This window comes from Cydia fagiglandana, chromosome Z, assembly GCF_963556715.1.
Source record: "Cydia fagiglandana chromosome Z, ilCydFagi1.1, whole genome shotgun sequence".
NCBI classification, from domain to species: Eukaryota; Metazoa; Arthropoda; class Insecta; order Lepidoptera; family Tortricidae; genus Cydia; species Cydia fagiglandana.
The window spans coordinates 12,119,616-12,144,489 of record NC_085959.1 but is presented as its reverse complement, the minus strand read 5'-3'; the positions used below and the strand labels follow the sequence as shown (position 1 = coordinate 12,144,489).

Below are 24,874 nucleotides of genomic sequence, written 5' to 3'. Positions count from 1 at the left end.
TAAGGAGGCGGGGACGGTGGCGCCCCGGAGTCTGCATGAGCGGGCCTAGACGAGCGCCGGCCGGGAGCGCCGCTCGCGGCGCCGGCGACATCCGGCACACCGCGTGCGCTCATCGACCTGCACTCGCACCCCGCACCCCGCACTCACTGACTGATCAACTGATCGCACCTGCATGACTTTTTATTTTAAGCTTAAAATAATTCTTAATTTCATACTGTTTGTATCCGCTTTTCGTCTAATTGTCTATTATTATTTATATACATAGATAGCATATCATAACGTCTTGATTTTATTCCAGTCCCTTTTCATCAATTACGTAGAATTAGTAGAATGTACCTATATTTTTCTATCATCCACGTCGAGTCGACCCGAGAATTTATATGGTAACTCGGGTCTGCTCGTTTGCGCCTCGCCATTTACGGCCGTGAGTCTCATCTCCGACATCGTTGCGGCCTCGCGGATGAGGGAACCGCAATGCTGCCGCAGCGTAAGTGATAGCGTTTTGTGTGTTTGACATGTCTCCGGAGTCGGATACACTATGAGAGACATTCGATACCATTGGAAAGACGGACATTCTAGCGTCGGAATGAGCAACGAGGTGCAACTGCCCCAATTCCGTGTGCTCGGGCACCGACAGCGCGCAACAGTAGTGACGCTGACGACAGGTAACATCACACACCCGCTATCCCATGCACTGTTTGTTCATCGCTCCGCCACCGCCCCGTCTCCCTCAGCCCGTGTGCAGACGATCGATACCGCGACACTAGCACACACGCTAACATGACACGACTACCGCACGACGAGACCGCGACTATCCGAGCTCGTGACTCCCCCGCTCTTACCCCGACCGTATGACGGCTCGAGCTCAAAACCCATTGCGATGGGCCTGGGGTTATTTCATGTATGTGTCCGCTGCGCACAGTCGGCTACACCATGCGGGACATCCGATACAAATGGAACGAGGGCCCCAACTCGGTGGGCGTGTCGAGTGAAGTGTCGCTGCCGCAGTTCAAGGTCCTCGGCCATCGCCAGCGAGCCATGGAGATCTCCCTCACCACAGGTATTGCGGGGGAATTAACCCATAAATAACAAGTGAAAAGACCACTACCTTTAACACTGGACAAAAACAGTCACGATTCTTTTCACGTCCTGCTTTTGTATCATTGCACAAAAAACACGATAGAGTGGTGTGATTATACTAGTATTAATGTAATTAACACTCGTATACTGTCTATTAAAATCATATTAAACATAGCAAAACATACAATTCGTTTAAAGTTTTACATTTTAATAAGACCGATTTTATTGAAATTATGAATTTGTGATATTTCTATTAATTTAATAATTAATAATCAATGAATTGTTTATATCTACCTCATACCTACAGAATTAATTTAATGTATACTTTTATACTTTCTACAGGAAATTATTCTCGGTTGGCATGCGAGATACAATTTGTTCGATCCATGGGATACTACCTAATCCAGATATACATTCCGTCTGGTTTGATCGTGATCATCTCGTGGGTGTCGTTCTGGTTGAACCGGAACGCCACGCCGGCGCGCGTGTCGCTCGGCGTCACCACCGTGCTCACCATGACCACTCTCATGTCCTCCACCAACGCGGCGCTGCCTAAGATCTCCTACGTCAAGTCCATCGACGTTTACCTCGGCACTTGTTTCGTCATGGTTTTCGCCAGTTTATTAGGTACAGTTTGATTAGCTCTCTTATCATTATCACATTTGCACAAATGAGCTCGTGTGTACATGTATAACTATTGTTGTTCACAAAAAGGTTAAACACGTGCTCTTAAATTGCAATAAGTATTGGGTTAGCACGATTTGTTTGCGGCTGAAACTCGCGCCAATTATAAGCTTAATAATTTTGATAATCATATTACGAGAAAGACCGGCGGACCCTGGCGCTAGGCCGGGAAAGCGCTAGGTTGAAGATATTACAAGAAAGACTTCCCAGAAATCTAGCTGACAGTTGTGCTAACTTTTCTAAAAGCATATATGTATTAAAGCCAATGCGACTTTATCCAAATGAATACTCTTAACTAGAACTTATACTATATGCAATATATGTAAGTGTAGTACCTACTTATGCAATGCATTTATCAAGCGAGGCGAATTTTGCGGTCGTGTATATTTCATGTATTATCATAGTTTATGAAACCATGCGCTTAGACTGAAGCCCTTCTCTTCTTTTCAGAATACGCTACAGTAGGATATATGGCAAAGAGAATACAAATGAGAAAACAAAGATTCGTAGCCATACAGAAAATAGCGTCCGAAAAGAAACTGCCTGTTGATTGCCCTCCAGTTGGTGATCCACATACACTCTCTAAAATGGGGACGTTAGGGAGGTGTCCTCCAGGAAGAGCTTCGGTAAGCTGTTCGGTAATATGACTTGCTCATTAGTACTCGTATACAAACATGAGAGTGTCTTTATTCTTTAAGTTAATTACCATTATACTTTTCAGGAAGTAAGATTCAAAGTGCACGATCCGAAAGCACATTCAAAAGGTGGAACATTAGAGAACACCATAAACGGGGGCCGGAGCGGAGCCGAAGAAGAGAACCCAGGACCACCGCCGCACATACTCCACCCCGGCAAGGTAATATATATTTTATTTTCTACATGTGTCAGTATTTAACATTCTAGAATAAGGCCTTGCATAAACTACGCGAATATATATACATATATAATATTTCTGTGTCAATCCATGCTTGACTTGTAGGCATGTGCTCCGCGAACATTTACATAACGTTAATACTTAATTATCATATATTGACTAATAATTTACTAACGCTAGCGAATCTATTTTATACCAAAATGAAGGTTAAATTTAGTTGACATGCGTTTAAAATAGCTATGTCTATTTTCCAGGATATAAGCAAACTGCTGGGCATGACGCCCTCTGACATCGACAAGTACTCGCGCATCGTGTTCCCGGTGTGCTTCGTCTGCTTCAACCTCATGTACTGGATCATCTACCTGCACGTCTCCGACGTCGTGGCTGACGATTTGGTTCTTCTGGAAGAGGATAAATAGAGGGGACGATGTCTTTTATCCACTTATTTTTCCACTTTAATCGCATACAATAATAATTTGAAACGAACCGCACTTATTTCCGAAATAAGTTTGAAGAAAAATAGAACTAGCTGTATTATCCGTACGACTTAGTAACAAAGTTAGCTTACGATGCGTCATAGAACTCATCGGTGACATAACTTATTCCAAAAAAAGAATTTGTAGATATAACAGCACTATCTAGTACCTAATTAATTAAATTTAATAATGTAATGAAAATGTAAATAACGTGTTGAGGATATGTAAAATATGGACGTCTTAATCTAAGATAATAAATCTCTTTTCTTGGAGTCTGAAGTAGTAACTAAACGACTGAACATTTTAGATAACATGGACAAGACGTGTTTTAGTTTCCGTAGTGACAGAGGGAGTCGCAGGGAGTGCGAGGAGGCGCGCAAGCGTCGGCGCGGAATTGCCGGGCTGCCAGTTCGATTGTCAGACAGTTTCCTGGTGGTCAGACTCTGTAAATACTAGCTTGCCGTATGAGTAGGTGTTTATTATAAGGCTTTAGAAATAAATAATATCTTTACTAAACGAACCCAGTAATTCAATCATGGACGTTTTTGGAACACAATGTTGGTTCCACATTTTCCAATTTTCTTAATAAGATTTTGACACAGTGCAATTTTTCGAAGTAATTGGAAAAAGTTCCTAAACTAATATTGAGTAGCAAATGGTTGTATGAATTAAAATTAAATCGTGAAATTAAAGTTTCAAATTATTATTATTTCTGTGGTAAAATGAGTGGAGTACAAAATAATGTATGATAAAATCTGATGCTCAAATTTCTCCGCTTGAACATATTAATTACTTAGTTGTAGTAGTTTTGTAGGTATGTTAAAAACTTAGTTGTTCGTTTATTCTTTGCTATTTTCTACATTGTTGTGATAATAATATTAGATGTTTTCTGTTGGAATGTAGTGCAAACCTATCCAATTCTATCTATTAAATATATTTTGTTTCATTTTAATACAAATTTGTAGCTACGTGTTGTAATTTACATATATATGATAAATGTTTCAAATCAGCAATAATTTAAGCTTCTCATTGAAAATGCACGTCGATTTTATGACATTGGAACCCATTATAATTACATGCCGACATATCTAGTTACTAATTGGATACATTATAACAAGAGCAATAAAAATCTTACCTAACTATGTTGAAAACGCATTATACCATGTCAAAAGTCGACTGCACTTGCGAACGACTAACACCGTTAGATGAAGATACAGGTAATTCATAATTTGCTTGCAGTAATATAATGATCATGATTAGTTTTGTCACAATAGTTTGGCTCCATAAGCGGTGTGCATGTGCGAAGTAAGTAAAGTTATTGTTGACCCTCTGATAACTCCAGCATGCGTACTCAACCTACCTCTGCGCCTTTCACTTTGTTCCAGTCATGGTATGTTTACCTTTAAATATTAGGCGATACATTTATTTCGTTGAAGGAATTGTTGAGATTATAATATGAATGAATAAGATTAATATACTTATAACACGTTAATTTTTATATTGACATTGAAATATTTTATAGTCTAGTGCCGTGAGACGATTGTTTTTGATCGCAACTATTTATAAAATAGTGAAAAGAGTTTTGCACTAAGGGATGTTATTGAAAGCGTGTTGTTGCCCGAGTAATTTATCAATAAGTGATTCGTCGCTAGTTTGAACCCAAATATCGATTACAAAATAGACAAACATATTCTTGAATATCAACCATTCCATTAAATTATGTGTAAAAAAAACCTTTAGTAAAGCAGTGTATTATTTTCCAACTATTTATTCGCTTCCTAGCATGCCAAGCCTACGTGCGCTTAGTTAGTATGTCATTCAATGTTTTTAGGTTATTTTGATTAAACGGTAAGATTTTAATTTTGAACGTATCTTAGATTCATTGAAGTACTCCCATAATTAATTGCATAATTTTTGTTTAAAAAAATGATGACGCAATTTTTACATTTTTATTTATTAAATTATTACCTCCATAGAATAGGCGCACAGTAGTCTATGCAATGCTTTCCCTAATTAGTTGGAATTAGTGTAATATTTAGCTTGTACCTCTCGCTAGAAGTAAGCTCTCGTAGCTGGAAGCATTAGGTTGAGCATTAGAACCGTTGGTGCCGGGGAAGCCGATTCGTGACCGCGGGTCTCGCACGTCGTGGCTTACTGTCACCACGTGCTCCGCGCGGACCATCGAGCGACTTCCCCCCAACAACGTTCGCCGGTACCCTCGAATATCTGACAAGCAGGGCTCCTGTCATCAGCTGCGAATTCGCGAGATCGTGTTACTCTTAGCGGGTTCCATAAGAACAAATATTTATCTGTTTAACTTTTAAAACTACCTAAATTAAAGCTCTAACACCATATATAGCAAACAACTGCCGTGTGATCGAAAACAAATACTACCTAGGTAAAATTTTGAGTTTATTATGTTTTTAAATTTTACTAATTAATTATAGGTACATAGATATTTATATAAGTCATTTATATTTAACGGAACCCATTAAAACAAATTCTGCGAGAGAGTGCTATCATTTAATATAGGTATTCAGATGCTATTGTCACTTGATTGTACAATATGTTGTGGCGATGCTTGTCATGGACCCGGCTGCCGTGGGGTCGTGTCACTCGCCGAGCTCACAGATCCGTGGACTAATCTAACAGCTGTGCGCTTGACAGTTTACTAGTGCCCGAAATGTATAACAAAATCAGAAAATTTTAGAAACAAGATGTAGCACTGTAAATTGTAGATGTCTACTAATTAATATATTGTACTAAATAGGTACGTTTTAGATTAACTTTACTTATATTACTTGAAGTATATCAAAGGCACTCTGATAATAACGGCACCTCTTAAACTGTATACTCACTTTTTATTTAATTGCAAACCGTTACTACATTCTAAATTATAATACTTACAGATAATTGATAGATTAAGATTTAGGTTCGCTGGTAGACGTTTGAGAGTAGGTACTACGGCGTAGCCTCTGCTTCGTCTCTCCGAAACGAAATTCTAAAATATTTGTCTAGTGATTAGATATAAGTACGAGACAAATAGTTATAAGGAAATGTATCTTAGATATTATTATATACATAAATACTTATATTATATACAACAGTCACATCCACGTTAATACGTCACAAGTAAGGTAATAATATTAACGTAACTCGATGCTAGCCGTCCGTCGCCGTAGTCGGGGCGGAGGTTCCGGCAACTGATAGCTGATTGTTGACTAGGTGCAGTGGCGGCGCATCCATAAAACTCGACTCCCACCGGGTTGCCTGTTTTTGGATGTTTGAGCAGAGTGGTAAAGGAAATTAATTAAATATGTAAGCCAAAGTAATTGCTTGCCTATGGATATTTTTGACGCGCCGCCACTGCTAGGTGCAGTATGTAGTCGGGGCGGAGGTTCCGGCAACTGATAGCCGGTTGTTGACTAGATGCAGTATAGACGATGCAGAGTACAAGGCCGGCCCGCGGCCGTAGACGCCCGAGAGGTGACATGGCGCGGTGACGCACCGCGGGCCTATATGATCCCGACAAGTAGCCACCTTTCCTGTATTTGTATATTCTATCGAACATAGAAAATTGTATCGAAGTTCTAAAACAATAATCCACCAAAGAGTACTTGCCTAAAAGTAAAAAAAAATACCTACTGTGCAATATGCTAGTCAAAGTCAGTCGGATACTTAGTAATAAGTAGGTAAAACAACGGATGATATTTTAGCATTATCACGACGTCGTATGTAGGTACCTTATATAATATGAATTGCTCAGAAAATAAATAGGAACACTTTGCCTCATGTATTTACTAAATGAAGTGTATAATATAACTCCGTGTATAAAACTAAAACATAGATAACCTAAGCTCATTAAAAAGTATATTTTGATGTTAGTAACAGATTTTTTGAGATTGTTCATTTGTCTACGTATTTGGAAAAATATATTTACTGCATAGATTTCACTTAGGATAACCTGCGTTCATTTGGGGAGTGACTGCTTAAATGATATTTGTTTTTTGACTAATATGTTATATTTATAAGTTTCGTGTTATATAATTTTTTTTAATAAGTAAAAGAACGCTAGGTAATTAACGTGTACAGTCTGCCGGTCTGCCCGAGAGGATATAGTTTATGTGCTCAATAAGTGACGCTAGTCAAGTCAATTTTTTTAGGCTATTGAACTAATAAACTATTGGCGAACGCGACATGCAGAAGAGGGGCGACAATAACAAAGGTAGCACTCCTCAAGTACCAGAAGTACAAATGTTCGTTCTAGAGTCAGCTGCCGAACCGTGCCGAGTACTTTCGAGCCACGACGTGGCGCGCCAAGTCTGAAGTGCCCAGCTGGCATGGTTTAGTGTCTGACTGTACGAATCTAATTCAACGTTTCCTTCACAAATTGATTTATTAAGTACGCTTCAAAAGATATATCAATATTTTCTAAACGGTATTATAAAAATTAAGCGATTACTTGATACTTTAAAGTAATTTTATATCAGTTTTGATGGAAATGACACTAAATGGAATAATAGAATCAGTCAATAGTAAACATTATTTTAGAAAATTGTAGACATCGGGAAAAATATGAAAAGTTGCTCGGAAGACCTTTGCAGTACATTTTTCATGTGGAGAAATAAAGCTCCGATATTGATGGGATTGATTGTACTCCTGGAATGAATTCGTTTTAATAAGCATGCCGCTAATGATTCCTTTGCCATAAGTCTACCATCAAAACGAGGCTAAGATGGCGAATGAAACCCATTCGTTGCCTCATTCCGTGGCAAATACCTACACTGCATAATGTAAAAAAGTGTTTACGCTTTTTGGAAGGTTTCAATGTAGGTACCTACCTATATTTTAAATGCGATCAACTTAAATCCAGAAATCAATTATGTATGAATCCCGATTAGGTATATGAATCTACTTCCAATTGCTGTTTTCCCTTCCCGTTTTCAGTACGGTAAAGGACACATCAACTGATTACGATTTGGGGGCCGATTTTTGAAATTCGACCGCTCGATTTCGTGTATTTCATTCAATAATATCTCCACTACTATGCATTTAAATTCTACTAGATAATAGAATTGAAAACTAGTGGTCAATACCACTAGATTCCCAATATCTATCGCTCGAATTTCAAAAATTAGAATTTCGCCGTTTTCACCGAATTTCGAGTGACGAAATCGAGCGATCGAAATTCAAAAAACGGCCCCCGATCCATGATTTGACCCTGCAAGTAATAAAGCAATAAATAATTTTGGCACCCCTAGAACACTTGCGTGGCGTAGCGATGACGAAATGGATTAATTATAAAGAGAGCAGTAGTCAGTTGTCGCGCGACAAGCTATCGCGGCGCACATGCGTTAGGGGTGCAGGTGTATCAAGGGCGACTGAATTGATAGTAGTATTTATAGTCTCCAATGCAACATAAATTCTAAAGAAGTTTACAATAGCAATAATTACCAGTACTTACCTACAGTTCAACCTGTAGATTTCGTGTCTTATAAAAACATACAAAATAGTATGTAATTTAAGTTTGGTAAGAACACAATAACGACATTTTCGTATAGGGTAGATACGTAAGTATAAATTTAGCAATCGTCTTTTAAATACGTTCGACGGATCTCACAAACTATACCTAATTTAAACCAAGTCACTAACAATACTTTCACTTTAAACCTTAGATATAATAAATACCCTCTGCACAATTTTTATAATAATAAATTATAATTTGGTTGCAAGAACCATACGAATTGTAGTTTATTTAGAAATTATCACTTAACATCAGTGCTCACTTAAAAAGTAACCTTTTTCATTCAAACGCGTACATAATATAAAAGTTGTATTACATATTCGGTACTTCGCACTATTTTTTAATACGTAGCACGTTTCGGTATGAACTGCGCACCGCCGCTTTTCTCCATTCCAATACAAACAGTGCATATACTTGTGTAACCTTAACAAATTAAACCCACTTAAACTCGTAAAATAAAAATAACAACGTCACCACAAATTAATAACCTAGAAGTTCGTTATTAGAACATACATAACATCTCGCCTAGATACATAATAACAATAATTAATCAAAAATTAGCAGTGTCCCATTGACTCATTAACACCAAGCAACATACAAAGTAGATGTTAAAAGAAATATATACATACATACGTATATATATTATAGCGATAAACTATGACTGTAGATTGAAATGTAGTGTTTAATTACAACGATGCTGTAATAAGGATATAAATTCTAAATCAATAATGAAACGATAGAATGAAAACAATGTGCTTTCCGTAAACATAAGAAATAATGTTGATAAACAATGGTGACGTGCATTCAGTCTAAGATGCCGCCGGCTTGAATCCCGGTTACCGGGGGTTTTATACTCACGCTCTACGGTGCTTCTGTGGTGGCAGACATTTTGCAGAATCATATGGATTACTGAGACTATGGATACAGACTATAGATTAAATGGACCAGTTGTGCCTACAGATATTAACCTGGATGATTTTATATACCTAACCTATGTGCTCCACTATAATTCTGCAAAATTTCCAGCTGTATTGATTGTTGTAGTAAAGTCCCTCGTTGAAGGAATCATTGCGCCCGCGCGCCCACGAAAGTCGCGTCACAACAGCCCGTGAACGACTAATCCATGTGTACGCTTTATAAACGTGTCGAGTAGGTCACTAAGTTGTTTTGTAATCTACACCTCTCCCAGTAAACTGCATTGGTTTCCAATCGGATAGATGCTGACTACACGAAATGGGAATGTAAACTTATCAAAATAAAGAAAGACGTGAAATCAGTTTTGTATTTAAAATATTTATTATTACCGACACCATAGTATTTATGTATACTTATGAACGATAAATATTATGTAAAATAATAAAGAAAAATAAATCATTTTTCAAACATGTGTTTTGATTTTGCCTGCCTAGGTACTTACTTAGTATCTACTACCTACATATCTCTCTTAATATTTAAGGTCTCAAAGCAAATATTCTATAGAGTTGCCACATGCCAGATGCGTATGCCATGAGGGACGGGACATACCTACACAATAACGAAACTACAAACACCTTTTAATACATGTATTTATGTATGTGTGCATCATGCATTCCTGTTGAGGCTCAGTGGCACCCTCAATAAATTTCCACAATTTCTTGTCGGACTGTACTTCGGTAAGTAGTTGTAGTAATACAACACTATATTGTACAAAAAAGAAATAATTATTTTTATATTTCTTCACCAGGAAACACCGCACATCACACATAATTAGTAGCGAATTTATCCTTCTTAGGGATCTCTTCCAGCTAACTTTTGAGCAATTGAGGGAGAATTGGAGATGAGGGAGCATAACGACAATATTTCATACAAATACATAAATCTCTAAGCATATGCATTTCAGCAAAGTTGAATAATACGCACTTATATAAGTACCTATAAATCCGTCCGCCTCGAGTCTACTGGACAAGTAGTTATCAGCATTGATTTAGGTTAGGTATTACATTTTTCAACGCATTTCGAAACGAGAGACGAATTTAGTTTGTGTTGCGACACGCTACTGTGAAGTATCCCATGGCGTTAGTCACCTCTAATAATGGAACAGTAATGCCATCGTAAGGGAGTACTCCTCAACCACAGAATAAGTATAATATTATCATACAGAACGATCACGATCCAGCCCACCCCGAATGTAATTAGTTAATTACATCGTCCCGCGGCTGAAGTTTGACAGTCTACAGTGTACTGACTAGCCTCAGTTCCGTTAGCAACGCGATGACGAAAAGTTTAAACTGCCGGTCCCAATTGAAAGTAATGTGCTTGTCAGTTTCAACTTATAAACGCTTTAGCTATTGCCAATAACCTGCCCTGAAGAACTTACACACATATATTGATGCGTATACAGACATGCGCGGCGTAAGAGATTAGATTTTCAAAGGATCTCTGTACAGTAGTAAGGCGTATAGAGATATTATCACAGTAGAGACTATGTTGGAGGCTCTGCCATCTCGTGACCTGAATCGAAAGCGAAAACAATTCACGCTTCTGAGCAGGTCTTCACGTTGGCTCTACTTATTTCGCATAGTAGTCAGCCATCACTAGATGGCTTAAGCCACTAGGTAATGCTTATCATAATATCTTATTAGAATCTTCTTCTGTGCTGCCGTTTACAGCTCATACACGCTCCCTATTACACTCCCTCGAAGGCACTTTTAATTGAGCATGAGGAATAACTGCAAGAAAAAGTTGATCCACTACCTAGTATTCCAAGCGCCTTCAAGAACCAATTAGGAATGGTAAAAGCATAGACAAACTCTTGAAACTCTCGTAAATTAGTGCAGTATATTGTAACCACATAATTGACAAATTAGTAGATAGATGGCGCTGTACGGCGTTACCGTATGGCCATTGTGATATGGCTATATGAGGCCATCTACGGTACGCTGCCAATTTCATGGCTTGCGCAAATTTTTCAAAAAACTCGGGTCTCATTTATACTAGGTATATTGAAATAACACTCTCGATAAATATAAATATGCATTATACTGAAGATGAAACCCACCAAAAACATTCTGTAAAAAACTAGCCAAGTCTCGATGGAGCTGCTTGTTTATCTCTAAAAAGTAATGAAATCTAGACAAAGTCGTGCCAAGTCTAAGGTTCCTTACTGCGATTTCTTTATTATTATAGTTAATGTTGTGTGACTTGGCCGTTGAAGGGTACACAAGGGTACAAAACCAGGTGCTCCGTGACACCATTGCACCAATCTGTCGCCAGAACCGCTACCCATTGACGATGGAAAATTGCCACTTGGAAAACGTTGATTCAATAACCAGTCAATTGTAGGCTTGATAAAGCTGCGTATTTCAATAATACTTATGTATGGGCGAGCCTGAAACAAACACTTCTTTTTGGTGCAATGGCAGATTGGTGCAATGGTGTCATGGAGCACCTGGTTTTGTACCCTTGTGTACCCTTCAACGGCCAAGTCACACAACATTAACTATAATAATAAAGAAATCGCAGTAAGGAACCTTAGACTTGGCACGACTTTGTCTAGATTTCATTACTTTTTAGAGATAAACAAGCAGCTCCATCGAGACTTGGCTAGTTTTTTACAGAATGTTTTTGGTGGGATTTCACTTCTTTTTGTAGAAACGTGGGCATATTGATTTATTTTATTAGATTTTCTTATTTAACACATTTTTTTTCTTTTTAGGAGTAGTTTTTTTTATTATTACAAATCTTTCTTTTCTTTTTTTCCGGTTCTGATTCTTGTACAGTAGCAACAGTTTTTCGTATTGCCCATTCATTAAATCTAATAATTAAATAATAATCAGTAATCCGTCACTAATCATCATATAATGACTTGGCAATCGCACATAATGCTTTACTCGTACCGTACTCGTAAATATGTGTAATGCTCAAACTGCAATTAGCGCTAGCGTTGTGTTCAATTAGAATTATTTTTAATAGGTGACGATGATCCTTTTGTCATTATGCAGCCGTGCGATGGCCAAGTCATTATACGTATTACAAATTAAAGATATCTTATTGATACGGTTTTAACACCCCCTGGCACTGATTAAAATAACCGACTTGGTTTCACATTACATCTCAAAACTTTTTTGTAGTAAAAGCGTTGCGAGACTTGCACCTTTTTACATGTAATGTTTTTGATGGGATCTCATCTCTTTTTGTAGGCAGTCCTCCTTTTCGGGTACTCATACCCATACTATGTATTCACATATCATAACTAAACATATCTTCATTCATACTCACATCGTACATCGTAGAGTACCTTTACTTTACTTTACCTACTAAGTATTTGTAGGAACTGCAACAGTAACTTTGTAATATCATATATTTATATGGGATTACAAACTTACTTATGCAGTTCTTAGATCTTTAAAACGTGACTGATATTGCAATATTTTTAGGCTTTCCCTTTATGTGGCCATTAAACCCTAACTCTGTACCAAATTTCAGCTCTCTGAGTTTATGGGAAGTACTAGTTCTATTCTGATGATCATGAGTGAGTTTCATAAATGCGAAACTTTGCTTTCGCTTAACTTCGGAACTAAATGACCTACAGACTTGAAATTTTGGATTTTAAGTATGTGATTATAGCTTACTGGATGACCAAGATTTCTTCGTTCTGGTCTTATCCAGAGGTTCTCAAATAGGGGCCTGAAAATGCGGCGAAATGGTTCCAGTAAATATGGTACGGCAGTGTTTGCTTCGCGCTCGACTTGGCGGGGGCACTGCCGTGCCCCCCGATATTTAACAATGATTAGATTCACATTATGTACATATATAATAATCTCTTTGTGAAATGGATTTTTCTGGACGGAGGCCTAGATTTAAATGTGAGCTATCCATAGGTAAACCATACCTTAGTAGAATCCATTTTTTTCAATCCAAATTGCAGTGCGGTGTTTGTACTCGCTTTCCATACTAATTTAACATATGGTTATGAAACCTCATTATTTACTTAGGTATCTAAAAAATTTTTATCTTGTGTGTGTCCATTAAAATGTAATGATAAAATTAAGCATAAATGTATATACTACAAAATTTACTGTAACGGTACAGACAGACACACATCACACGAGAGATTATCAGGTAAAAACTTAAGTACAGCCCTCTTAAGTTTTGACCCGATAAATGCTATATGTATAATGATTGATAAACGTGTACCAAAACGTCAATGCACCTTTTTTTTATGGTTGAATGTTAACCGTTTATATGAACTTACATTTGGAGATCAATATCGAAAAAATCGCATATTACATGAATTATTTGTATAAATAAAGCGGTTATTGTAAGTAGGTCGGGGCATATTGGGCAGTCGGGAGGGTCGGGCACCTTTTGTTAATCAGTACGGATATGATGGTCGTATTTGTCTACGTGACAGCGTGATAAAACGGTGTCCGTCTCTTTCTATCCCGCAGAGTTAAAAAGTGACAGTTGTTTTATCACGTGGATAAATGTGGATAAAGCGATCCATAATAGGCTTGCTGGACGATTTACAAGGGGTGCCCGAGCTTACCAACTGCCCGATAGTCCCCTACATCCCCCACTCGACTATTATATTATATTATTACAATTTGAATCTGACAAAATTCTAGACCAATTTAAATTATCTTTCTTACATAAATATACCGATTTTAAATTTTAGATCACATGACAGGCTAGAAAATTACTGAACACTTACATGACCTCATACTTAATAGTTATTTGTTTTACAAGGAGGCAAAGTTGTTGTTTAACCTCGTGCTAATATTGATACCGCGAGCGAAGCTAGCGGTCCGAAAAGTGGAATCATGAGAGTTGCGAGGGTTTCAAGGCACGACGGTTAAGCACATTTGGCCACCGACTAAAGCAAAAAATTTTACATCTCACCAACGCGAGGAAAATATTACCTACTGTAAAATATAAAACAACATCAAATGATCTTTCTTTAAATGAACGTTATTTAATATTTATCATTTCAAATTCAACATCTCAAAATTGCATTCAATTACTTTGTCACAAATGTGGATAAAACGCAACTTCCTCATTGCACTGTCTTTACCAGCTGGCGTGCTGAAAATACCTTTTTGTTATTAAAAAAGAAGTTGCATAGCAAGAGCACTATTTACTGCCCAATTTTTAAGATATATTGAATTACCGTTTTCCCGAATGCGTGTAACACTTGAAAAATGATTTATGTAAACGCTTTCATATGGATTGGTTCCTCGCCATTCTGATATTGCTTCCACATTTTATCATATAAAGACTCCAATCCGCGCGCGTAATGCTTACAGTCGAATAAAGTACTGCTGAAGCGAGACTCGGAGACTTTCGCGCGCACGTATCGTCGGCTGAAATAAGAGAGAAAACGTGATTAAACATAAGAAGACTAGAATTTTAGTTCAAGCTTGATTGTTGTCGTAAGAATATTATTGTTTGGCAAATAAAAACCCTGTTTGACATACTAAACCTAAACTTACACATACCACGTGTTCCAAAATCAAACGATTAGCTGGCACCAGAAGATGGACCTGCTCATGACTACTCTCGAAAAATAAAAACCGGGCAAGTGCGAGTCGGATCGCGCACGAAGGGTTCCGTACCATAATGCAAAAAAGGCAAAAAAAAAACGGTCACCCATCCAAGAACTGACCCCGCCCGACGTTGCTTAACTTCGGTCAAAAATCACGTTTGTTGTATGGGAGCCCCGCTTAAATCTTTATTTTATTCTGTTTTTAGTATTTGTTGTTATAGCAGCAACAGAAATACATCATCTGTGAAAATTTCAACTGTGTAGCTGTCACGGTTCGTGAGATACAGCCTAGTGACAGACGGACGGACGGACGGACAGACGGACGGACGGACGGACGGACGGACAGCAGAGTCTTAGTAATAGGGTCCCGTTTTACCCTTTGGGTACGGAACCCTAAAAAAAAGAAAAATACTTCTAAAGGCCCTGCCAGGATAAGCTAAGTGAGTCTGCCCCCAGCGAGTTTTGGCTTGTAATTTTTTTTATTGATTTGTCTTTCTATTAGTAGGTATCGAGTATGCCAAATTTCAGCTCCCCAAACTTTATAGTTAAATAATAAAAAAAAACGAAATATGATCTTTCTTCAATATTTTCTTTTCTAGTCAACCTATTTTAACGAGCTTGGCATATATTGTACATTTAATAAAGATGATTAAATGACCATAATTATATTTTCATTATGTCATAGAAAAAACCGGGCAAGTGCGAGTCGGACTCGCGCACGAAGGGTTCCGTACCATAATGCAAAAAAAAAAAAAAACAAAAAAAAGCAAAAAGAAAACGGTCACCCATCCAAGTACTGACCCCTCCCGACATTGCTTAACTTTGGTCAAAAATCACGTTTGTTGTATGGGAGCCCCATTTAAATCTTTATTTTATTCTGTTTTTAGTATTTGTTGTTATAGCGGCAACAGAAATACATCATCTGTGAAAATTTCAACTGTCTAGCTATCACGGTTCGTGAGATACAGCCTGGTGACAGACGGACGGACGGACGAACGGACAGCGAAGTCTTAGTAATAGGGTCCCGTTTTACCCTTTGGGCACGGAACCCTAAAAAAAATCCAATTAAACTTTTCAGATATTTTTTCTTTTACTGTCACGTTAGAGACCGCTCTAATTTTTTCACTGGTAATACACCCACCAACGTCCTATAATATGTTTTTTTTTTTCAATATTTTGGCTGAGGGAGAACATGGAGATATCTTTACATGATTTTTTTTTTATTATTTAACTATAAAGTTTGGGGAGCTGAAATTTGGCATACTCGATACTAAAAGAAAGACAAATCAATAAAAAAAATTACAAGCCAAAACTCGCTGGGGGCAGACTCACTTAGCTTATCCTGGCAGGGCCTTTATTATGAATTTACAAAAAAAAATGAAAATGACACCCCCAAGTGGTATTTTTAACGACCTAGGGGCCGATTTTTGAAATTCGACCACTCGATTTCGTGTATTTCGTTAAATGATATCTCCACTACTAGGCGTTTAAATTCTACTAATAGAATTGAAATCGAGTGGTCAATACCACTAGATTCCAAATTTCGATCGCTCGTATTTCAAAAATTAGCATTTCGTCGTTTTCCACCGATTTTCGAGTGACGAAATCGAGTGAACGAAATTCAAAAATCGGCCCCCTAGTCTTTAATTTTTCAATATTTTATTAAATTTTATTTTATTATTTTTCCTCGAGTAGTCATGAGAGCAGGTTCATCTTCTGGTGCCAGCTTATCGTTGAATTTTGGGACACGTATATCGCTAATCAAATAATAATAACAAAAGTATACCAAAAGAGTGAGAGACTTCAGCGATTCCAATCCTGAGTTTTCGACTTTGGCTCTATAGAAAAAAATTAACGACCATAGGTTTCAAATGCACTATAAAAATTATACTTAATAAAGTATGACAAAAGTTAAACACGTGAAATTTAATTCTCCAAATGTGCATGAGCAATATTATGATTGAGGGTACTCAGGAATTACTTTGTTATCTATAAAACACATAAACTTAAAATTAAAAACACACGATATCCGCGCTCCCGGACTTCCATCTCGCTCAAGGTTAAGGTTCCACAGGACAGTCCATTTCCAACGACAGCTGCACTACTACTGTTCATTTTACTATGGAAATTGACAATAACACCGACGCGTTTAGTACAACTTTAGTACTAGTAGCTAGTAGTGCAGCTGCGGACAGAAATGGAATGTTACCATAACGCTCCAATTTATTTTTATTAAAATATACTTACTATTTGTAATCTAATCCTAATTTTACTGCAATGTTAACGTAATCCATCTTGCTGTTTGCAATCAGTTCTGGGCAGTTTAATGTTTTCAATTGCGATGCAGCCACTCTGGAAGAAGATAAAAATGACATCGATTAAACAAACGATAAATAAATATGAAGTTATTGTAGAAACATTAAAAAAAATTACGTACCATGAAATAAAACTATTGAAACGGGTTATATATTTCAATAGTTTTATTTCATGAGTAACTATCGCGGTAACCGAAGACAACATTTACGTACCATATAAAAATACTGGAATGTCTGAAATAATGTAGTGACCCTTCAAAATTAAATTCTTCATAAAATAATTAGGTATATGAAGCCCTGCGAAGCTTCATTGACCAGTAACCAGACTTTCCTCCTTCTTTACAGATTTTCATTAATATGAACACTACAAGGCCGCTTGGTCTCCGTACGCAACATATGGATACAGGTAATGTCTATAGAAATTTTCCTGTCACAAAAAATGTGACGTTGCACACAGATACCATAGGTACCTCAGGATAAGCGCACCAGATGCTTACCTTGACGCTAGGGTATCTCCGGGCATAGTGACCAGCGGAGTGCCAGCCCACAGCACGTCCATGGCCGTGGTATGCCCGTTGCACAGAGGCGTATCCAGACAAATATCCGCCAACTGCCCGCGGCGCACGTGCTCCTCTTTACATGCGATTTTTGTAAAAATAATTCTACCTGGCTCTAAACCTGCAAAGCGTAATATATTTTTAACGTGACTGACGACAGACAGTTTTTAACAAAATATGATATATCTTATTGTTAAACGTCTCACATATGAGTGACACAGTTTTGCAGATAGTGGGTGTTAATAAAAGAAACTAGTCAATCGGTTTGTTTTCGTTAAGCAAAGAGGGAATATCACGCAAAACTCTGCGTAGGGGGCGCCACCAGCACAAACAGTAAGCAAACCGCCTTGTGTGGTGTCACTGTCAACATTTCGTAACAAATATTCTATCAAAACTTGTCAATAAACTCCACAAATAAACTGTATATCGTAAAGGCATCGTAAAGTTACCTACTCTATGGTTTACAGTTTGTGCTAGGGCTGCACTCTGGCGGCAAAACATTGCAGTAATACTCCCTATTGCTAATATATTGCTTTAGTGTATGTCATTTAATTAATAAAATTGTTTTGTTCAATCATATTTTTTACCTAAATCTTCTGCAGCTTTTCTTATATTTGGTTCCCCAGCAGCAGGAAAACTTAAAAGCCAAAGAACACTTTTTGGTACTTCCTTTAATATTTGTACCCACATGCTCATAACCCCTGGATCGACCTTGTACAACTGATTAAAGTTACAATACACAATTGCATCTTCTGGGAGATTGTACTGCATCCTCGATGTAAATATGACATTTTGTAGGATCTCTTCACCAGATGCAACTTTTTTGTTGTTATTATTTATCGAAACTCCACTGTATATTGCCATATCTTTGATAAATACCTAAAAATAAACTGCATTTCAATAAATTTATTAAAACTACGATTTTTTACTTTAAACAAAGTAACACATAAAATAAAAACCGGGCAAGTGCGAGTCGTACTCGCGCACGAAGGGTTCCGTACCATAATGCAAAAAAAAGGCAAAAAAAAACCGGTCAGCCATCCAAGTACTGATCCGCCCGACGTTGCTTAACTTCGGTCAAAAATCACGTTTGTTGTATGGGAGCCCCACTTAAATCTTTATTTTATTCTGTTTTTAGTATTTATTGTTATAGCGGCAACAGAAATACATCATCTGTGAAAATTTCAACTGTCTAGCTATCACGGTTCGTCAGATACAGCCTGGTGACAGACGGACGGAGGACGGACAGCAGAGTCTTAGTAAATAATAGGGTCTCGCTTTACCCTTTGGGTACGGAACTCTAATATTTGACCCTGGTCTGGTCAAGTAGTATGAAAATTCTGAATATCAAAAGATAAGATGTTGATCCCTTCTCTAGTCAGTCCTCCAGGATAATTAGGTAGGTATTCAAAATCGTAGAAGATTATATAAGAAATTTCCCCAAGTGTCCTGTTATATTCCAATAAATATATATGTCATTATCCAATTGGATTAAAAATTGGAGGGAAAGAGAATAACTAAATAGTGTTGGAAAATGGAATCTTAAATCTATTATTATCAATTTATTATAATTAACATATTTCACATTGCCAATAGTTACGCACCTGCGATTGATGAGAAGTATTTAAAACTTCAATAATCTTATTTGGAATGTATACTTCTCTCGTAAGCACTTGAATGGGTGAATATTTCTCAAACTGTACAACTTCGTTCTCTTCCTTTACTAGAAGTGGTTCAATTAAGTTTTCGGGAGAATTGATTATTGCAACGGTACCTTCATATCTTTCATCGTCACCCTTTACTTTGAATTGATTTTTTAAATGAGGAAACATTTGCATATGGTCACCGATAAAATAAGTTTGTGACATAAAAGCTAATTTTTCACTAAAATATTCGGCTGATGATATAGGGGATGATGTTTCGTCAGTAATTATGTAATCCATGTAATTTGCTCCACTGGTACCGGGGTATCCCAGCCACATCACTTGAACAGGTGCTGGTCTCAATGCAAATATTTCATTCCTCGCTCCCTTAGTATATCCGTTCATGTTGACCAATATATGAATCCCATCCCCATATATTTTCTTAGCCGCTATAACATTACATGTGACCGAAGATAAATCAACAAAATGTTCAGATTCTTCCTTAATCTTACTACGGAATGTGGTTCCATCATCTGGATTTAAAGCATAACAAAATACTTCGACCCGTCTGGAGTCGTGCAGTCCTGGTATCGATTGCATGAGATGTGACGTGGGGTGATTACCAAAATCACTACTCACATAACCAATTTTCAACCTCCCATGCAATGTTGTTGGGAAGTTAAATTTTATTTTTTCTAACATGTTTACTTTGTCAACATACAAGGTAGCATGTCGGGCGGCAATTTCTTTCCGGGTTTCGTTCGACAAAGGGTATAAAATGGAATGATGTGGGTGTACAGAAAGTAATTTTTCATTACTTAATTGATCTTTAACTATCGCTAAAATGTTCTGCATTCGTTCATTATAGCCATCCCAATTGCAAATGATTTGCAAACAATGTGCTAAATTGCAATAAGCGTCAGGAAAGTTCGGTTTAAGTTTCAAGGCATTTTCATATGATTCAATTGCATTATTAATAATACCCAAATCTTTGTAAATACTCGCCAAGTTGCAATGCGCATCAGCAAAAGTAGGATTGATATCGATAGCTTTTCTGAAACAAGCAAGAGCGCCATTTATATCTTGCATTTCTCTCAATGTGTTACCCATGTTACTGTAAGCATCGGCAAACTTTGGCTGTATATTTATAGCTTGTTTATAATGCGCTAATGCCTCTTTCAACCTCCCTGTAAGTAATACTTATAATTAGGCACAATTAAATAAATACGTAGTTACTATACTGCGTCAAGCAGATCTTGTCAGTAGAAAAAGGCGGCAAATTTTAAAAATGTAGGCGCGAAGGGTTATCGTCCCATAGAAAATTTGAATTTCGCACCTTTTTCTACTGACAAGATTTGCTTGACCAAGTATATAAGAAATATTGTTAATCACAGATAAAATCTCTCCGTGACTAGCAGCCGTTTATTAATGTTAGCGTACGACACATTAAAAGTAGTAAATTAAATATATCAGGCATTAGATTTTTTTCTATTGTATGTATATGTTAGTTTGTAAGGTATGTATCTATGGGCCTTAGTTGCCTGATAATAAATGTTATTTGATATTTGATTTGATTTGATTTGAATAGATTTCAGTAGAAGTAAATGCAAAAAATAATATATCAGTCGCTTCTATATTTTAAAGCTTCAAATTATAATATAATGCACTTTTGAATTTTACGATATCTACTGCTAGTGTTTAGGTATAGTTAGAAAAAAAATATCAAACGGCGGCGGGAAGACGGTCAAAACTATAGTGTTTTTTTTTTATCAAGGATATATTTTTTTTATTTACGTATGATACTACCTATCGCATATGTCCGTACTAGTATTTAAGTATTTTTAAATAAGTATTCGAACATAGACCATAGGTCATTTTACTTATTTTTATCAATATTAACACCGTAAGTACCTAGCGGAAAATAATGTTCTATTATTTTTTCATATTTTTTAATCTTTTCTTGTGCGAATATCCTTGTGTTGCTGATAATGATATACAATAAATTGATTGCGTGATAAAAGGTCTAACTTCAAGAATTCATTTGAATTCTTGCAATAACTAATTATTGCTATAATACCTGCAATAACTAATCATTGCTAACAATATGATAGATTATTTCCCGCTACTGTACAAAATACAGCTCAAATATATTGCTCATAAAATACACTGATGTCTAATTAAAGACACCAATGTGAAATACGTATAGTTATATTAACAATTCGCCAATATGTATTTGATAACCAAATAAACACTTTAACGAACCTTGTTGCTGTAAGAGAGACGCCAAATTGCTATGAGTGGCCGCAAAATTTGGAAACACTTCCAAAGCTCTTAAGTATAACTTAGTTGCCTCTTCAATTCTTCCTTGCTCCCTCTTAACATTGCCGAGATTGTTTAGAGTGTCAACATGAGAGGGACATAAACGTAAAGCCACGTTATAGCACTCTTCTGCCTCGAAGACGTGCCCTTTCTCTTTGAGAGCATTAGCTAGATTACAGTAGGCATCTGGAAAGTTAGGCTGAAGTTCTATGGCGCGCTTATATGTGTCTATTGCGAGATCTATTAAGCCTTGTTTGTAGTACGAGCAGGCAAGGTTGCCGTGAATTAAGCCATTGTTGGGAGTTAGCTTCAAAGATTGGAGATAGACTGCTACCGTTCTGAAAGCATACGGATAACATCTTATCGTTGGTTGTCATTTCGGAGTTAACTTCTTCTTTTGGGAATCTGTACATAAATAATTAAGTATTTACTAATTAATGTATTACTACAATTAAGAACTATACAACATGTCTAAATTACAAGTAATTTAATAAAAAAAAGAATTTGCCGTTTCATAACTAAGTAGGTAGGTATACCTACTAAATTTGTAAACAAAATAGACTAATCAGAGTCAAGCAAGAAAACAATCTACGAGGTTTACAAAATTATATTGAACTAAAAAAATTATAAATTGTAACTAAGTTGATAACTGGAACTATAATGATTAGTAAATAATAATGAAATAATCTAAACCCCTTGAAGTACCCGCAGCTGTAAATTTAGAAACTGAAAATGTTTTGGCTAGTAATAGTGCCACTGACCTTTTGATTTTGTTTTTAAGCCACGTGATACAGCCATCGGAAAATTCCGCATTTTGGTCGAACCGCGGCGGAGCGATGTTGATGACCGTATACACGACGATGCATTGGTAGTCCATAACAGGGACATATCCTCCGACGGACAAGGCTGCACTGGCGGAGCACACGCTCCCGACTCCGAGTCAGGGCATGACGCGCCGTCGCCGCGACGCGTGCGCCGCTGCCAACTCCCGCGTCCGCGTCCACGCAAACCGCGGCCTTCGTTTACGTTAATAAACTCAAAATCAAAGGCATATCTCAAACGGTCTATTAAACAGGCGGACACACCAAGCGATTACGCGCGCCATTGATTTGATGTGAGAGAATACCACATAAAAAAGTAACTTTCGTGTTCCTTTACAAATTTCAATTTCATATTCAACATTAAACTTCACAGTTTTAAAATACTTATCGCTATAAATCGTTATAACAGGCCCGTAATGTCCACATAACAATAGTCAGCTGTTCCCCCAGTCAGCTGTTAAGTCGTAAGATTTATATTGGTATTGTTTACGTTGCGGCATGGACCTGTCAAGAGCGCGGTAAACTGTCGAAAAAGGAACTGGGATTAAGTAGAATGTAGTATCAAAAAACCGCGCGATAAAACTTTTTAAACAGCCATAACACGTCTAGGTGAGGTAGTAAAACGTGCATGTGGCATGCTTGTATCGATTTTGCGTGGAAGCGAGCGGCGTGGCGACGCGGTGGGCGCCGGGCGCGACTGCGGCGCCCGCCGCCGCGCGCTAGGCAGCGCGAGCCCATCGCGCCTGAATCTGCCGACCGCAAGACGCTCAGCTTCTGCTGATCGTACCCAAATTCTACACAAGAACATTCCTGTATTGTTCGGCAAGCTTTAAAATAATGTGGGTCCTTGCTATATGTACATAACATAAATATTTAAGGTAGGTAACCTTACCCGTAGGGATTCCTATAAAATCATTATAATGAAAAAATAAATTACTCAGTCACTCATAATAATCAAATGTTTAGTCAGACTTACTTTGTTAATTATATAAGGGCTCGATAATAATTTAATTATTATTTAAGTTTTAATGATAATATACATTTTTAAAATGTTAACAAATTTAAAAATAAAGAAATATTATAAAAGCAAAAGTCAAATTTGTTTTCTAAGTGCTGCACTATAATCCGTGCGATAAAACTCTTCAACAAACCTATTCCACGCTCTTAACAATGTCTTTGTTCACTTTGTGAAACATAATAGAGTTCTATGAAACGCACGAGGACATTTCCTGCCATTATTATGATATAATCTTGCCCCATCCCCCGTTAACCTAGTGACCTATTTAGGAACTTCCTGCTGTAAGTAATAATTAAATTATTGCTTTAAATCTTCACTTAGCCCTGCATACTCGTTAATGCATCCATGGGCGTGGGTAGTGGGTAACCTACCTACTCTGATGTTGCGGAGAAAGTTATAACTACACAATTTTTTGTCTCAATCCTAAATATTTAAACGTTTATCTTAATAATGACTACCATATTAATACAACATTATATTTTATTATTAGCACGCAGCTGGCTACGTAAGTTTAGCTTAGACGTTAACTTAATAACTTTATCAGTAAGGGTGCGAAGTCTTTGTGTTTTATCTGGGGTATTGTGCACGGGAATATAGGACGAGTTCGTGACACAGGCCGGGCTGCCGGGACCGGGACCCTTCCGGACAAAACCCATACATAGTCATATTTATTTCACAAGAGCCGGTCCCTTCATCATTGTTCCGTAACAAAATCCAATTTTTTTATTTAAGGATTTGTTCTTTATTGAGGAATATGACCGTATGTTTCCGTTAATAATGCATATTTTTACTGATCATTAATTAATTAGCTAATAGGTACACGATGTAATCATATATTTAAAGAATGCATACAGTTATAAAATATTTTTCACCTCAGCAGATAGAACAAAGGTACTTTGCTTCTTAAAAACAGTGAGCAAAATCGCATCGCAGCAGAGTCCTTACTCAGCTCACCACAAGCTGCCTTTCCTTACCTTGCCTTTCCGATGAGCGAGTGCTCCAAAGTCACCCAAAAGTTTTCCCTCTGCCTCTCACTTGCC

At 37.3% G+C, this 24,874-nt stretch overlaps 2 protein-coding genes across 11 annotated transcripts in view; one reads left to right on the top strand and one right to left on the bottom strand.

Moving 5' to 3' along the window:
• The window catches only part of LOC134678317 (gamma-aminobutyric acid receptor subunit beta), a 555,578-nt gene that overhangs the window by 17,426 nt on the left and 513,278 nt on the right, over positions 1 to 24,874 (top strand). For 3 of the 10 annotated variants that reach the window (XM_063536830.1, XM_063536828.1, XM_063536839.1), the window contains 6 exons: positions 528 to 665; positions 1,423 to 1,707; positions 2,215 to 2,402; positions 2,486 to 2,620; positions 2,893 to 6,307; positions 6,512 to 9,898. In XM_063536830.1, coding sequence (XP_063392900.1) covers positions 528 to 665; positions 1,423 to 1,707; positions 2,215 to 2,402; positions 2,486 to 2,620; positions 2,893 to 3,057 — 911 coding nt within the window. In that variant the 3' untranslated portion in view covers positions 3,058 to 6,307; positions 6,512 to 9,898. Of the gene's footprint in view, positions 1 to 527; positions 666 to 922; positions 1,061 to 1,422; positions 1,708 to 2,214; positions 2,403 to 2,485; positions 2,621 to 2,892; positions 6,308 to 6,511; positions 9,899 to 24,874 lie in introns of those variants that run through there. The other 7 variants (XM_063536831.1, XM_063536829.1, XM_063536838.1 and 4 more) reach the window with 4 other exon arrangements.
• LOC134678937 (UDP-N-acetylglucosamine--peptide N-acetylglucosaminyltransferase 110 kDa subunit-like) lies at positions 14,695 to 23,501 on the bottom strand. The gene is made up of 7 exons (XM_063537693.1): positions 22,757 to 23,501; positions 21,939 to 22,333; positions 19,638 to 20,863; positions 18,621 to 18,912; positions 17,974 to 18,154; positions 17,409 to 17,513; positions 14,695 to 14,979 (listed from the first exon to the last, which is right to left on the bottom strand). The coding sequence occupies exons 1-7, from the start codon at positions 22,870 to 22,872 to the stop codon at positions 14,823 to 14,825; spliced, it is 2,472 nt and encodes an 823-aa protein (XP_063393763.1). The 5' UTR covers positions 22,873 to 23,501; the 3' UTR covers positions 14,695 to 14,822.